This window comes from Culex pipiens, chromosome 3 (genome assembly GCF_016801865.2).
Source record: "Culex pipiens pallens isolate TS chromosome 3, TS_CPP_V2, whole genome shotgun sequence".
Taxonomy (NCBI): domain Eukaryota; kingdom Metazoa; phylum Arthropoda; class Insecta; order Diptera; family Culicidae; genus Culex; species Culex pipiens.
The window spans coordinates 103,324,794-103,342,586 of NC_068939.1; the positions used below are offsets into that span (position 1 = coordinate 103,324,794).

Below are 17,793 nucleotides of genomic sequence, written 5' to 3' on the forward strand. Positions count from 1 at the left end.
GTGTTGTCGAACTGGTCGAATATGCAGATTAGCGTGGTTCACGTTTCTATGAAAAAGACAAAAGTTGTTATTTTGTCTTGCATCAACCGGAATTTCGTTCTTTTATGTCCCCAGAAGCACTCCTGAAAATTTGAGCCCATTTGGTAAGGTCTAGGAGCTCCAGTTTTAATTTGAAATTTATATGGGATTTTGATTTATTTTCCATGGGAAACTATCTTTTTTACATTGTATTAGGATTTTTTTTTATAAATCGATGAAATGACTTGATTCTTATAGTAGGAGATAGGTTTTGAACTGGAGAATAACTTTGTAGAACATACCAACAAGCTAGGAAGTGACCCTTTAAAGATACAGATACTTTTAGATGGTGGCTTTTGGAGGTTAGAAATTTGACAGCTTGGCTTGACGTCACGAGCGCACACGCACACACATTTTTACCGAGACACACGTGCAAAAATTGTAAACAGTGCAGCCAAGCTGTTAAATTTTTAACCTAAAAATCGAGTCGGCGTAAAACATAATGGCGCAACAGCTTTGACAGCTAGGTTGCGCTCGTATGTTGATTATTGTCTGCTTTCATAATATCTCGGCCAGTATGTACTATTAATTATACTCACAAATTTAGGTGGGTTGTTTGGGGACGCGAATGGCACCAAAAAATGCCTGTTCTGAAAAATCGATCATGTCGAGCCACCCTACTAAATATCACTGACAGTCTGCGTAAATCCAGCTTTTTAAGCGAAGATGGCGTTCGAATGGTGAACGCCCGAAATGTTAAAATCACGCAGTGGTACCAACATTACGAAAAAAGTGTGCCATGGCATGACAGCCGCATTTTTTTTCTAATGTTGGTGCTACTGCGCGATTTTGACATTTCGGACGTTCAACATTCGAACGCCATCTTCGCTTAAAAACCTGGATACGTTCTAAGATGAAAAATACCGTTTTATTAGTACAAATATGACTGATTCTGGCACTGCAATGAGTGTGAACCACGGAACAGCGGAAAACAATCGAATTGCCCGAAATTCAAATATCACTAGGAAGACATTTCGATTCACATCTGCTACAACCTTCCATCGTATGAGGAAGTAAAACGTCGGTCCCGGCCTTGGTTGTTAATAGGCCGTTAAGTCATTCCAGGTGCGGAAGTCGTCTCTCTGGCATAAGTACAAACAACACACAAAACCAAGCCTGCTCCGGTGCCATCGCTGGCGGCGGTTGGACTCGCAATCCAAAGGTCGTCAGTTCCAACCCCGGGGTGGAAGGTTCCTTGGAGTAGAAAAGAGGTTGGGGTGCTCTCCGTATTCAATCCTTCGGACTCCTAGGTTCGAGCAGAAAATAGAAATAGAGACCACAAAAGACCTGGGGGTCGTTAATGTGGATGGTTTTTTTGGGAAGACATTTGAAGCATTGCAGAACTAGTGGACAGAAGGGATTGTATCAATTTTAGAAACTTTGTGTTCACTGAAAAACTAAGAACTTTATTTTTTTCAAAATCTGCATAATTCGAACTGATCAAACAAAATTAAGTATTGCTTACACTGAATGAAATAGAAACGAGTATATTTTTAATATGGGTCAACACATTATGAATTTGAGAATTTTCAACCATATAAAACGGAACGTTGTCGAGAAGGACGAGCTCAAAAGTTAGTACTTTTTCAGATAAATACATATTTCTAATATCACATACTTGACTAATAGGTATATGGTGTGTTTCTTGTTCGATAATACACATATTTTCTCCGTTATTTTAGTTTAGCCTTACGATGTTAAAAGATTACGGTTCACATCTGTACATAAAAAAGAGAAAAAAGTACACCGGAATGCATCTTTAAGGTCTAGTTTGTTTCTATCTTGTTGTTCTTCTCATGCTGTGTGTAGGGAAAGTTAGCTTTAGTTTTGTTTATCAGATCATTTAGTTCTTCTTTTCCTCCGAAGCATCCGAGGGTTTGATTTCCGGGTACTCCAGCTTGACTCCTGGCTCGCAGGTGAACTTGGGGCAGCAGTACGGGAAGGGGGCGGTCTTGTTGGTCTTGTCCGTATCCAGCTTGCACTTGTCGTTGGCCAGTGGGAGCGGTCCGCAGTCCTCGACCAGTTCCAGCAGTCTGTAATGAGCGATTAGTTGAAGTTGACATATTTAAAAAAACACAACTTGAATGAGGAAACTTACTGGGCGGGGTTGCTCTCGGACACAACACAGGTCGAGCGGCCGCAGAACGGAGCGAGGTCCCACGACTTGCCGGGTTCAATGGTGGCGCAACGGGTTGAGGCGAAGCACATGCCGGGGAAATCTGAAATGAATGCAAATTGTTAGTTTATTAGTTGGCGTAAATTAATTAAAAAAAAAAACAACAGAGAGTTTTGCCGGTTGATTGTTAAACTTATTTGTACAACTGAAATCTAGAAAACCTTCACGATGTTAAACTTGACCTAAAAACTACCTCTCCTGTTTGAGTAACCTTTTATGTTGAATGTCCTTTTAAACGACCATGGGTAATGGGTAAATTTAATTTTATGCAGCCTTTGCGCGATATTCCGTCTAGACATCGCAAGTTTATCGGAAAGGACGTACAACTTTTAAGATGTAGGTCAACGAGCGAGGTATGTCTCTTCCTTGCCCAAGGTACCAGCCATAGATCAAGTGATTGGCCAATGCAAGCAAAAGGTTGGTTGTAAATTACGGTTTCCGATCGCAGTGTTGGAAAGAACGAGCCATAAAGTCACGGCTTGTCATCCACCAGAGGACAACAACGTGGTAAATGTCGATCGCGCTGGTTTGCCCACGTTTTGTTGTATATTGGTATCGGTTGGATCGGTCTCGTGATCGCTTGGGGCGAAGAAAAAAACGCACGCTATTATGCAATATTTGCACAAAAAGGGGTGTAGGTACATGAAAGCGAGAGGAAACAAAGATTAAATAAGGCGCGAAAAACTGGTTTCGCAGTGGACCATGCAAAAAACAAGATGTGCAAATAATCGAGAAAGGACTGTGGCTTTCATTGTTGCCATTTACAGGTCAAAGTATGGTCCCGATCGCGTGGGCTTGCAGATTACGTAAAGTTTGCACGAGACATGCAGGGGTGATTCATCGGGGACTTTCAGAGGCTGCATTGGCATCCTGGTAGATTTATTTTTCAATTGTGAACGTTGAATACATGAATTCAGAACATGATCCCCTAAGTGAATCCCAAATATGAGCTTGATTAGTTGTGGGTTTTGAAGTTTAAATCCGATTCTCGTAACTCGAAAAGTGTCTTTGGGGTTTGCAGTGTTTTTTGGGTTTTGCCATTTTCATGCTTGTTAACGATGATTGGATTTAAAAAATAACTTTTAAGCTTATAGCTCGTGTTCGAGAGAACAAATTTGCCATAGAGCTTATATGCTAAGCTACAGCTAACTTGCTGCTATTTGTGCCATTAGAGTGACGGTTTACGTTTAGTTTTACGGATTGTTCTGAAATTTCGACCATCGGCCTATTTTTGCATGCAAAATCGACCAGCAAATAAGTTATGATTAAGTGATAATTATGTACTTTTTGGAAGCCTGTATTAAACATATGTCCGGATTAACAACACTAACTTACAAAAATGGACAAAAATGCCTGAGCAGGGGAGCCGGGTCCGGTGGTTTATTGGTTAGCGTGGTAGCCTCTAAACCCCAGTATGGCCTGGGTTCAATCCCAGACGGACCCGGTGGCATTTTTCGAGACGAGATTTGCCTGACCACGCCTTCTATCGGATGGGGAAGTAAAACGTCGGTCCATTTGCGTTAAAGAGGTTTTGGGTGACTCATCACACATAACCTTCGGACGCCTTGAAATGAGCAGAAACTTGCAACAGAGACCACAAAAAACCCGAGGGTCATTAAAGTGGAGTACTTTGCATTTTTTTGCCTGAGCAGGCTTAACTTGAGGAAACACATGCACTTTGAATTTTTCAAAAATATTTAGACAGGGCCGAATGGTTCTTCTCCAAAATATGTATGGAAAATTAGGGCGGTTCGTCGCTGTGTACAAGCAAAAATTGCATGCAATATGTGGGAGTAGTAAACAGCACTAATTCTTCATACACACTTTGGAGAAAAGCCACTCGGCCCTGTCTAAATATTTTTGAAAAATTCCAAGTGCACCTGTTCCTGGGACCCCAAACTTTAAATACTTTTGTACCAGCCTAATCAAAACTTCGGATAATCTAATCACAAAAATATTTTTTAGTTTGATAGGCAATCAACTATTAAAATTTGACTAAAATGGGCCGCAGAACTCGAACTTGATGTTAACTGTAAGAAAATAAAAAATACTATTTTTTTGTTCATGATTCGCTTATCCGAAGTTCCATAGAAACTTTCGGATAATCAAGGCTTCGGATAATCGAGTCTGGACTGTATCTTCAAAAGATTAAACTTTTAAATATTTTTGAAATTTTCGATGCAAATACAAGTGGTAAGGCGAAATCGTATCATACTACCGATTAAAATCACAATATGAATCAAAAATAATCGATCATATTTAAAAAAAATCTTTCGTTCAGAGTGTTATTATTTATGTTTGTGTTAGTTCAAAGTTATGATTGGATTTACTATTTTATCTTCACGAACCAATTAAGCGCCTGTGATCAACCGAAACGTAGAATTACGACACCGACAAGTAAATATAAAATCCACGAAGCGTTACTAACAATCAACCTGCGTTGACAAAAACATGCCTCGACCGTGAAAGACTTCCGAGCCTAAAGGCCGGTTCGTTAAAAAGTTCTTTATCCGAAAGGCTGCCACTTTTTTTATCATACAAATGTTGCAATTTGTCATCCACAAGACAACAATTTCACGGTTGGATTGATGGTCATACATAATTCCAGATTCCATAAGTAACCTTCGTGTCAGCTATATGGACACCGCCAATCATGCACACATTGTTGAGCAATACAAAAGCTCGAGTCCAAGCGATACTGTAATATCTGCTGGGCAGTGAATTCTCTCACAACATGCTAATGTGTCTAACTAATTAAGTTAATTTGACTCTTACTCTTTTGCAATGTCTACAGACTAGCTAAGTTATATTTGCTCAGCGTTTAAATTTTCCTATGCATCTGAGAACAGTGCATTGTTCTGCGGCGAGCTGTGCGCAATTCTGCACATTCAGCTGCAAATGCCGAGAATCGTGACGCGATAATTTACCGGCTTTTACCATCACTTTGATTTGAATTGAAGCGTTAAGTTTTCCCTTTCATCTGTTTATGATTACTTGTGCGGATTCCCCTTCCTGAAGTGTTTTGCAACTGTTGCAGCTTGTGAACGTAACTTCGTGAAAGGTCAGCCATAGAATAGTCAGGAAAACTTTGCTCACGACGAAGAAGCTAAGCCGGCTGGTGACTCACTTGCTGCTACTCATTAGGCGGTACTTTTCCGGTTTTAAACCCCCCTCCCTTCCAATCCCGATATGACGAGCATGACTTTGAGTGAACTTGATTTGAAAGCAAAACAATTGCTTTTATTACCAATGGTAATTAATTCAGCACCGATTGGAGCCCACAGATTAACTAAACCGTTCCAAAGTAACCTTGAGCGATGATGCCGGGGCGGTAGCTGATGATGGTTGTCGTGCCGTTCTCCTCCGAATGGTCAGCGGAGCGCACTTTACAGGTTGGAAACCGGTAACTATAGGGGCGGATTTCCCCACGCAGTGTTTGGCGATGGACCGATCTGGGGGAGCTTTATTTGGCGACAGTCTGCGTTGGCACGAAAATCACGTTTTGGGGATTTACCAGATTTTAAACCATGAATTTGCAAGATTGCATCGGGCATCCTCTACTAACCTATAATGTGAACTCTTTGCTGAGTCATTCGTGATTTAAAATGGATATTAAATTATTCTGATCTCGTGCTCTGGCAATGGATCTCTTTCTTTGTTTAACAATTTGAATGAAGATTTCGATAGTAAATTACTTTATTAAATAAATAGTTAAATAAAGAAAATAAATATACACAGAATTCGTAAAGGGCTGAAAAGCCATGCGTCTCCACTAGTCTTTTAGTAATTTCATGGAGACGCATGATATTTTTTTTAATTAAATTTAACTTAAAATCTCGTTCGATACTTGTTTCTCAACTGATTCAAAGTGCGTTCAAATATACTCTCCAAAGCATTAAACTTAAATTTCCGTTTAGCTGGTTTAGTTTTTTGCAGCAACGTGCTCTGCAGATAAAAGTATACCATTAGCCGATACGATACGACGGTCAAGTTCATCAAACGGTCCCGATATGCATGATGAATCGCTATGACATCAACGGGGTCCGGCCAGCGAGTGGAAAAATATTTGCGCATAGAAAATACAGCAAAGAGAGTGAGGAAAAAAGCTTTTCATCCGCTTGTTAGCGTCGATATTGAAATTTTGTCCCATTTGCAACGCATAAATTGTACGTTTAAAAGTGTTTAACATCTGACGTTGGTGCCATCCGCAGATGACGTGGCATTTTTTTCGAGGATCATTAATTTGATTTGTTGTCAAATTTACTAAATAAAAATAAAATAATAAAATAAATAAAATATAAAACTTGATATGGGACACGCTTGCACTTAATGCACACCATGTTTGATGAATCTGTCCGCAACAGTTCACAAAAGAGCGAAAAAAAAAGCTGATGCCAACCCCTTCCGGTGTCGTTATGCTGCTGCGGGGGAACAAATTAATTATTGAAGTTGGGTTGACTTAGGAAGCATGGTTATGGTTTTTTTTATATCACAGTTCCGAGAATGGCAAAGTGTTCCGCGTGGCGGGCAGCATTCGTCCCGGTTGGCTGCTGGACTACACAGCTTGAAATGAGTTGTGGTGGGTCACTTTAGGGCATTTTTTCAGATGGTTATTTAGATAAGTTTGGACATTTCATTTTCCGTAAACCGTTTTTCCTTAAATGAAAATATTTTGTTTTGCAAGTACTTTCGAAACAGATACGAGTTCAAGTTATTTGAAAATAATTTAAAAAAATGACTGAATATGATTGCTAAACTCACCATTTATGAAGTTTTTGACATCAAATGCTTCGGAATTTGTCAAGGTATGATAGGATTGGGCTCCCTGAACACGCACCAATCGAATACAATTTTAGTGAATTTCCTGCGAAAGTTGGTTATTTCAGGTACAAATGCTATGAAATCTATCTAAGGAACCAAGCGCCTCCTTCTGAGTTTCCTTTGTTCCAAAATTTACAGCTTTATTATTTCGCAGGAAATTCCAAGAAAATTCACTAAAATTCAATTCTGTCGATTGGAGCGTGTTCAGGGAGCCACAATCTATCATATTTTGACGAAACTGAAGCGTTTACTGACGTCAACTTCAAAAATGTCAAGTAGTGTTATTTCATTACTCAAGGAAGGGTTATGATTGGCTCATTGAAAATATTTTTTAATTTTAAAATTTGCTGCATTTACGGATTATTAACACAATTTTGTACTAAGAGCAGGAAAATGTTTCTTTTTTTCAATAGAGCATTTGGGTTTGATGCTAAGTCTTTCTAGTTTCAAATCTTTTTCAAATTAATCAAAATAAATTGTTACTTCTTTATCCTAACCTCAAACTTTTATACAATCCTAACATAAAAAAGTTACACCAAATATCTGGAATAATTTTCGTCTGAATTATTAACTCTTCGAAAATCTCAGAGAACTCGAGTTTTGGTTTAGAACCCAAACATCTATCTAAGATCTGTTCTCAAAAATTAAATAAATAGCTTACAAGTTGGGATGGGAATCAACCCCAGAAAAAAGGAAATAAAAGTTTGGATGCTCTCCCAAATTAAGCCTTCAGTCTCCTAGGTGCGAGCAGAAACCTTGCAGTAGAGACAACACAAGACCTGTCTCTCGTTTTCACTATTATATGTCTTTTTTTGTTATCCTGTATGACTTTATGACTAACTGGGCAGGATATAGGAAACCAATGAAATCTGAAACCAAAAAAACTAATAAACATTTCTTGAGAAATGTTTACCGCCAAGCATCAAGTGACGTCCAAATGAAAAAAAACAAGCAGTGCAAATTTCTATGAAACCTTACTAATGTCATCTTGTAAGCTGTTGATCTATGTAGCTGAGAGTGTTGTGTGAAATACAAATTAGCACCTTTGTCAAAACAAGTTTTTGGACTTAACGGTACCCCTAGACGGGAAATACGTTTGAATCAGCGTTTTGTTACTAGAACAAGGACACGTTTCGTGCTGCATCATCGTCCTAATCTATTCTCAACGGCATCGATTAAAAAGCGGGAATTAATGGGTGCGAGCGACTAGTCGTATCAAATTTAAACCCATGCTCGATTTATATGGAGCACTTTGTGTTTCTCAACCTTAATTAATGGAAAGATCTAGAAAAGCATGCAACCGGTTTGCAAAGCCACACACACACATTCGCTATGGAAATCGCGGCTCCAAGATCTAAGACAAGGTGCACCTGTGATTGGAAACTGCTTTTTTTTTGCTGTTGGTTGGCTCGTGTTGTCCCCCCTCGTGTCACGACGGATTTGATAATTCAGAGTAGCGCGATCGTTGGTAGGTTTGTCCCACTCTACACACACACATAGCTCACAAAACCCACTAACCCATGCGACATAGTCTGGTCTGGTCTGCGAAGGCTATACTAGTAGCAGCGTTTCTTCTTAGTACAACGCTCGAAAACGTCCCTTGCCTCTGCTTTTGCTGCGCGCGGTGACCAACTTTGACGTGCATGACTGATTGCATGAAATGGAGGGAAACACACTGAATTAAGTAATTGCAACTCGTAAATTGCGTCTTCTTTCGAGACGAAATGGCAGCAGCAGCAGCAGCAGAAGAAGACGAGCACCAAGAGGTTGATAGAACAACGGAAAAATTAGCACACTTTTAAGTACGCTATAGGTGCATTTCCTCTGCCCTTTACCAGTGATTACCAAACTGTTTGTTTGTTTGTCGTTGAATATTAGAAATTAGTTTGCTTCTTGGTCCATCAATACTATTTGCCGTGAGTAGGGGGAAGGGGGGCAAGTGTAACAAGCTAAGGAAATGCTCGTTATAACCCATTAAAAACGTTAAAAAATCTGTCGGATTTTTTAGAATCATCTTATTCCAGGTCTTGACTGAGACTTTGATAGAACAAGTTTTTAAAAAAATCTGTTTTTTAATGTAAAAAATTGATTTTGAAATTTTTGATTTTTCGTACGTTCTACTCAACTAGTGGGGCAAGACGAACAACCCGTTGTGGCAAGAGGAACAATGCATGAAAAAACATGTAAATTTACTGACATTTGAACTATTATCACTTAGATACATCAGATTAGGATGTATTTGAAACGTTTCTTTCATTTTTAGATTAAAAAATAATATTCTACTAGAAATTTTACCGTTCTTACAAAAAAAAATATTACTTAGATGATAAAATAGTAAATTTTCATGATATTATTATATCGTGTATGGACTATTTTTTAAACAGTTGTTTATCAGTTTTTAAGAACTTTTATGTATTTTTTTTTTTCACAATAAAATATGTTGCTGCAGCAATTCGTATTTTTTTCCATACTAAAAATCCATATGGTACACTTGCCCCACCTAAACATGATTTTTTAAAAGCTCTCTACAAAAATAACCAAAACATAAATCATACTTTATAATACTTGCAAGTCATTGGTAGGGACACTACTGATCTAGGAAAAATAGCATTTTGAAAAAATGAGCCTTAAAACGAACCCTAAGCCTTATTTTGTACTTTCCAAATATTATAAGAAAACAAAGGTTTTGAAAAAAACTTCATTCAATCTTATGCCCCGTGGCGTTTACGTCGTTTTGGCGGTTATGTGGTAGTAGAATCAGCTAATTGCATTGCTAGCAACAATTCCTCATACTGGAAATAATAAAAATTGTAAAAATTACGGCCTTACGAGCAATTGTTCCTCTTGCCCCATATGGTCGTCTTGCCCCACCTTCCCCTATGTCTAAATTCCACAAACTTATATTAAATATTTGACCATACTTCTACAAAAATATCACATCAAACGAATTTTTGAACAATGATGTACATATTATCATATTTAGCCTAGAAAGTTTAAAAGCCAAATGAAATTTTATAGTTCGAACAGTATTTCGTCAACTGAATTTCATGACTTCATCCGCTGTAATAAAAAAACTCACTGGTGATTGTATAAGTTTTTGGAGAAGGGTTTTGCAATTAATAAGCCTTTAGCGATAGCCATAACATTTAATCCCAAATGTGCAATATGTTTACATACTCCACTCATATCCCGCATTTTCAGAACATCAAGTATTTTGAATCAAATTTTTGATGAAGTATTTGATGTACTTTTATTTATTTTTTGAAAGCATATCTCCAGAACTGTTTGAAAAGTCAGTATTCGCCCAGGAGCAATATTTAAAAAAATCGAAAGAATACGGAAAACATACCTTTAAAGTTAGCTTTCAAAATTTCAAGTAAAACCATTGATTTGCTTTGAAAAATGTGTTCACAAACTACCTATACTTTGTTATTTGAACAGTTTCAGAATACCCAAAAAAGATTACAATCGTATTCAATCGATGTTTCAGGTTTCAGCGATTGTCCACGCTCAATACTAAAAAATGTTTTGTATGGTAATTGTTGGGGAGGGGGGGGGTCTAAAATTTCAAAAAAATGTCTACGTGGTTTATGGATGGTCCCCAAGTAGAGTACGCACTTGGTAGGAAATACGTGAAGTAATTTTTAAAGTGGATAGCAGCTGTAGGGAAAAGGCTAACCAGAGAGGGTGAAGAAAAGCCAAATAAATCGCCCCTTATCCATTGTTCTGCCGTTCGTAAAGCTATTGACCCATTTTCTTGGAAGGTGCGTCCGGATTCCCAAATTCTTGCAAGATGTTTACGAAAATAAGAGTTTTTTTTTTTCAAATTTAGGACAACAATTTTCACGACAAATTTAACTAATATAATAAAACATTGTAGAGAAAACTAAAGCATAAGTAATCGAAATCACGATTTGAAATATTTTTTGAACTGTCACATTTTTCTGATTTTTTTTTTGATGATTGGCGAACTCTACAAATCCTTACAGGAGCATAGTCGATCTGCGCCTATTAATTTGAGTGCTTTTTTTATACCGTCAACTGGGGCGAATTGAAACAGCTGATAACCTATGGTTTTGTGCAATATTATGATATTTTTGACTGGTTTCGGTTAGAACAGACAAGACTCACCCCCTTATTTTTGCTACCCCCACAGATAAACGTGGGTGCGCATGGCTGCTTAAGATGATTTCATACCATTAATATCCGAAATTTACAATTTTATTTAATGGTAGAAAATTCACTAAAATTCAATTTTGACGATTGGGAACCCAGATCAATCATACCTTGCGAAACTGAATCATTTACTGACATCAACTTCAAAAATATCAAGTTGTGTTATTTCGTGAAAATTTTGAAGAGTGCAACTTTGTATGTTGGTTCAGCATTCATAAATTATTCTTGTCCTCAAAAGAAGATTACTTGATTTACTTTTAAAAAGTAACATTTAACAAAAACTCAAAAAGTAATTCTATTTTTGAGAAAAAAAATATAGCTTAAAAACATGAAGTCTGTTTTTGATCGCCAAACCAAATCGTTTAATAAAATGTTTTTTGATTCCTGATTTTTGCGATGCAAAGTTTAAATAATATATCAAGCAAATGTAATTGCTTACATAAGATAGCACACCACCCACCAATTGAGGAGAACAAAATTACACCTAAAACCCACCAGTAAGGTGGATCGCAGGGATCGCAATTGTGGGAACCACTGACTCTGTACTAACTGGTGTCTCTATGACTTGTTGCGAATGGGTGTGCTGCTGCTACTAACTAGCAATCATCTATTATTTGTTGCGAAAAATTCCTGCTGCTTCTTCACATGGAAACAGAAAAAAATACAGCAGCTCTTTCAATGAATGGTGGCGGAGTTGCGTTGTGGACACCCCGTCACTCACTCAATCGCCATAAATCTCCATTATTGCGCGGATTATTGTGTCGGATTATGTAAAAGCATCATACGGTACGTATGTGCCTTTGTATGGGACCCACCTCGGAGTACGTCGGCCGGGATCAGACGCTTGTAGATCTTGACACCCTCCTCATCCTTGCTGTCCTTGGTGCTCGCAGGCTCGTCTGCGGCAAACACGTTGGCCACGCAGAGGGCAGCAGCGACGACAAACACACCGAAAGTGAATGGCTTCATGGTTTCTTTTATTGGTGGGAGTGGAGAGTTCTGGAAACAATCACACAATAATCACTACAATAGCCGACTTAAGCCACACTCCGCTCACACTTGAGAGGGGCAATTTTCTAATAAACGTTAATCAACGGAATTCTGTTTTTATTTAAATTTTTCATTCACCAAGAAACTTACAACCAAAGGTGTGTTGATCAATATAGCACAAGCAAGAAACAATTGCACGTGTTAGCCAAACTGTGGCGCAAATCGATTCTCTTCTTTTTCCGCAAATTGCGCCCAAAAACGGACCACACGACGCCGGAGACGTTGACACAGTAAAAGTTGGTTCACTTGTGAGGTCGGGGATAAAGCATCCAGTCGTATTTATAGGGGTCGAAGGAAAAAAAAGCCGAAGCACCAGTCGCCACTTTACTGCGTTCTCCTCTCCGTCGTGTCGTGTCTGGTTTGCTGCTCTCTGGAAACGATTAGTATTATTAGTATGTACTACCATCCACGGGGCTTGGCACCTTCTACTACTACTACTTTTTCTCTTTGGGACAGAGCCGCGGCGCAGACCAATCGTCTCGGCTGCTGCTGGAAGGGATCGTGCCATCATCGATCGAAAGGCGATACGTTCGAGTTGCTGATTCAGAAGATTCGCGAAGAACTGAGCCGAGACTTCAAGGGGAGCACTTCCGCACCGGACGGCTTAAATCTGCTGCGTAAGATCCTGTGACAAGCCCAAACTCCAGCTTAAAAAATAAATCTCTTCAAATAAGCTCCAAAGTTATTGGTTAACAATTTCCCATACCACTCAAAGCGTAACGGCCCTGAAATGCCGTCACCAAAGAGTATTCAAAATAGAGCGCGGATTCGGAACAAATTTCTACCAAATTCATGGTACCAGTCAAAGGTACAACCGTAACGCCTTTGATAAGGCGTTACTTTTTTCAGGCGTTATGAAAATTAAAGGTGCCGATTTTTTTGATCACAGCAATCTCCAAAATTTTCCCAGTGACAGTTGAAAATAAACAAACCCACTCACCGTCCCGGGACAAATTCTGGTAAGCAAATTATTGAATTTTCAAAATAAATTAGGTATAATTAAAATTTTATTTTTGCAGAAAAAAAGTGAGATTCACAAATCAATGGAGGAAACCCGGGCGCTCTTGATTTGTGCATTGGACAGTGCGACGACCGCACTGTCCTGGAGAAGTACGTCTCCCGCACGACAAACGCTACCAAAACGTCACGCTGGTCTTCAGCACCGGTGAAGACCAGGACTACGAGTATCTTCCCTTGGCCAGCTCTGATGCACCTCAACAACCCGCAGCCCAGCAGCCCACTTCCAAAATGGAAAATTTCGACGACCTTGTCTCGATTCAGGCTACCTTAAAGGACCGGCCTATTCGTTCCTTCAAGTGGCCAAGAACTTTCTCTTAACGCCCACCCACATCATAGTTTTGCGCGAGCTCGAACGCAAAGACAAGGTGCGCGTAATCGTGCGGCAACTGCTCCAGAACATCACCAAAAGCGACACCGTGATTTAATTGAAGAATTTCATGAACATAAAGTTCATTGTAATACTCTTAATAAAAAAAATGGCAATAAAAAGTAAAATAAATCAGTTGAGATTTGATTTGAAGCAGCACAGAAGTCACGTTACGGAGTTACCGAGTTGCCAAGTTTTCCATTGGCCACCTAGCAAATGTTGTTAGCAATTTGCGCAATTGATTTTGGAGAAAGATGACAGAAATGTAAACCATTCGGAAGTTATATCGAATGATACCAATTCCATATCAATTCAAATACGGCTAACGAAGGCGTTTTATGTAAGTCTAGTTGTCCACACGTTCTCGTGGTGTGCCTGAGAGTCCGCCCGGAAACAGCAGAAGCAGGTCATCACAAGTGATCTCGAACTGACCGGCAGCGTAATCTGCGTCGCGACCCTCCGCTGATAAACAGCTGCAGCATAGCATCGTGTCCGTAAGGCTGCTCCGGTAAATCACGAACTAAATCGTTCTTGCCATCCCAGCTGGAAAGCATCTGGCCGTGATCGGACATGCGTGCCAGTCCGAATAGGACGCGCCCAATCTTCAAGCAAATGGACCACGCCGGCGACAAAGATTGTTGCAACAGTTAAACCCCCACACGCTGCTGCTATCGAGTTGAATGTTTTGACATTTTTAATTCCTTGAAAAAAAAAATGACAACGAGAAATGTCAGTTAAAAACGTAACGCCTCAACTCGCCACTGAACGAAAATTGAGCACCCCGATTTTTTTTCTAGACTGCTGAGACGTGTACCGCGTGTACCGCGTTACGGGGTCAAAAATAAATTGCCAGTGTACCCTCTCATTTCCCTTCTCTCTGCCGTCACCACGTTTCAAACAGTCACATTTTGTCTCGATTAGTTTGTGTGTACGTTATTTTGGAAAATAAAATCAATAGAGCTTGAACTATGAACCTTTGCATCCGGATGTTTGTTCCGCTTGATGGAAAGTTTCCTGGGTAAATTATGCGTTAGGTAATGAAAGAAGCCTTTTTGAAATTTGTGTACAATTTGCGATTTTTGTACAAGGAACAGGTGAAATATTTTTTTAATTAAGAAAAAACCTGCACACGGAGAGACTGTGCCCAGAAATTTTAACAATTAAAATTGTTGATTTTACTTTCGTAAATTTTAACAAAAACGTACTTGTTACTGCCAATTTTCAGTTAAAATAGCCAAAATTTAGTATTAATTTAATAACCTGTTTGTTGAAAATGCTAAAGGCATAAAGCTAACAGATTTCCTGAACTCGAATGAACGTGCTCGACTGTTAGCTTTGGTTTTAGGAAAAACAAAAATTTTATTGGTTGAATATAATTAACAATTGGTGAAATATTTAAAAGATGAACTTAGATTTGTTTACGTCTGTCATTTGAAGTCAGGATTCGAACGAGAGCGGTCGATTTGTTGAGTTTGTGTTGTTAATTATGAAGCAAGAGGATGTGAAAGGTGAAAATTACACTATTTGGCTATTGTTGAAGTGGCAAATCAAAGTGTTGCAACTGGAGAAGTGGAATTGGTGAGTAGGTTTGTTGATGATTTCTTTGCAGGTGATAAACTATGAAGAGCAAGAGGACGACCTTCGCCATCAGGACCTCTAATGCAAGTGAGTTGAACACGTTATAGGAATGTTTGATGGAAAGAGAGGGCAGTAGAAGGGAGATGCGGGCTAACTCTTCGCGGATAGAGCAGTCCGGGCAAATTTAACAAAATATTGGTTAATCCAAGTAAGTATGGGTTTACTTTTGGACAATAATTTATCTTATGTGATTCTTATTAGAAAACTGAATCATTAAAAAGCTTCTTGCTTACGACGGATAAAATCTTAATGAACCATTCTTTTTTTTTCAGAATCATCAATTATAAAATACATAGAAATGCGAACACATGACAACATAAAAAATAGAGATGAAGTAAAATATTAAAAAAAATAAAAATATATAAAAGAAGATAGTTATTATCTTAAAAGTTTTGTTGCAATACGACTGCTCAATAAACTGGTAAGTAAAACTCAAAATATTTTTTTCAGGAATCGGAGTACGTTGAATAAATTGAATCAAATGCAGTGAAAGTGTGTTGCCAAAAGTAATTGTTAAATTAATGCAAGCTTGGTAAGTAGAATTATTGATATTTCTTCTTTCCTCATTATAATTACATTTATTTACGTTCCTTTTTTCAGTTTACAGCCGAAATTAAGAATTTCGTATAAAATTACTAATAAATTTCATATGTCTATTTGCAGCAAAAGGTTCGCTTTGGTGTGAATTCTGTGTCCAACCACAAGGAAAATAACTAAACCTGAGACCGTTGTAGATGATGATGACTTATCGAATGATTTCACAGTGATGGTAAGTGAATAACAACACTTAATTTTATACAACATAATAAAAATATAAGCTTCAAACTTGGTGAAAATTTTGCTCGGTTTAAATTTTTAAGAAATTCACGAGAAATTAAACATCATTTTTAAATATGTTTAACAAAATTTGTAATATGCTTTCATCATTATTATTTTTTAGAACATTAATTAAACTTTACATGTTTTATAATAACAGTTAAAAAAACGTGTTGTTTTTATGCTTTTTAACAGTAATTTAATAACTTCATGCAAAAAAAAAAAAACAAATTAGTACAAAAAGTTAAAATTTTTGGCAGAATAAATGCGAATATAAAAACACCCAGCATTAATTTGTGAGGCATTATTATAAAATTTACTGCAAATTCAATAAAAATATTGCTAACAACAGCTTATTACTGACTTCATGTACGAATATTTTTTCTGTATTCAAGTGAAACATTAGTTAAAAATATAGCTGGAAATTCGGCTCAGCCTGTATCGTTAAATAATCAAAGAAAATATTGATAGAAACTAACATAAATTATGTTTAATTAAGGAATGTTTTGTTAAAAACCACTAATAATTTGCTGCATGCAAAAATATTTCGGTTGATACAACGAAAAAAAAATTGTAAAAAATAGTTGAAAAATATGGTCCAGCCTGTTTTTTACGGAATATTCCACAATATTTCAGCTGAAAACAAAAAAAAAATTAGTTAATTTTCAGAAAAAAATATTCTAGCAGTCGACTGCTAGAATTTTTTTTCGGCCATTTAACCAACAAAAATGGCAATTCTAACTATTTTTTTAGCTACTTTTAGTTACAGGTGGTCAGCAATTTCGGGTTAACAAAATCAACAATCGATTGTTGAAAAAAAGCTGTGTAAAAAATTAACCCATACTTTTAGTTAAATTAACCAAGATTTTCTTAGATTTGCCCTGGCCGGTCTCTCCGTGCATTGATTCTCAATTTCCTAATTTTTTTACCCGATGTTGAAATTTATAATGAAAAAAGCTGTTGTATGCTCAAGAGGAATTGCAAAAAAATGCGAGTTTAAAAGTTTTCATAAAAATTGGATGTTGGAGGTTTGAGATGCGAAGTTCTTAAAACTCTTCAGAGTGGAGTTTTCATCAAATGTTTTACCTGGAATACTAACTATAAGCTTATAATGGTTTTTTTTGGCTAAAAAATTATTTTTTGAATTTTTTTTTATACTCGATAGTAGGCTCTACATACAATCAATGTATGAAAAAAGTCAGTTCAACACGGGACAATTATGCATAGAACGGCAGTGTACTGAATTAAAAAATCAATCTCAACAATTTTGTGACTTAACCTGATTGAAAAAAACAGCGTTTTGGTCACGAGCATCGAAAACCGCTTTCGATGTCGACCATCAAAAAAACAATGAAAAAAAAACTATACTCATTGTAGTGAACTTAGTTGAAATTTTAGTAAACTTTTCGTAAATGATACCTTCCATTTAGAAAATCACGATTTTGTTATGAATTGGTCTTGTATAGCATGATGAAAAATCAGTAAAGCAGTTGTTATTGACATTGACTTTCAAAATGATGGGCTGTGAAATCGATAACATTATATAATACAACATTTGTACTTACACAAAAAAAAACTGAATCCTTTTCCAGGTGGATGGAAAGGGACCATTCATAAACCACGTGGACACATTTTTGGGAATCTCCCCCCC

At 37.6% G+C, this 17,793-nt stretch overlaps 1 protein-coding gene and 1 long non-coding RNA gene across 2 annotated transcripts; one reads left to right on the forward strand and one right to left on the reverse strand.

Annotated features, from left to right (window-relative positions):
- Positions 1–1,468: 1,468 nt before the first annotated feature.
- Positions 1,469–12,547, reverse strand: LOC120418259 (uncharacterized). The gene is made up of 4 exons (XM_039580576.2): positions 12,392–12,547; positions 12,067–12,250; positions 2,177–2,297; positions 1,469–2,111 (listed from the first exon to the last, which is right to left on the reverse strand). The coding sequence occupies exons 2-4, from the start codon at positions 12,218–12,220 to the stop codon at positions 1,922–1,924; spliced, it is 465 nt and encodes a 154-aa protein (XP_039436510.1). The 5' UTR covers positions 12,221–12,250; positions 12,392–12,547; the 3' UTR covers positions 1,469–1,921.
- Positions 12,548–12,556: 9 nt separating this feature from the next.
- Positions 12,557–13,525, forward strand: LOC120418260 (uncharacterized). Its single transcript, XR_005605572.2, has 3 exons — positions 12,557–12,693; positions 12,758–13,260; positions 13,321–13,525. It is a non-coding gene; the product is annotated as an uncharacterized LOC120418260 (long non-coding RNA).
- Positions 13,526–17,793: the final 4,268 nt, after the last annotated feature.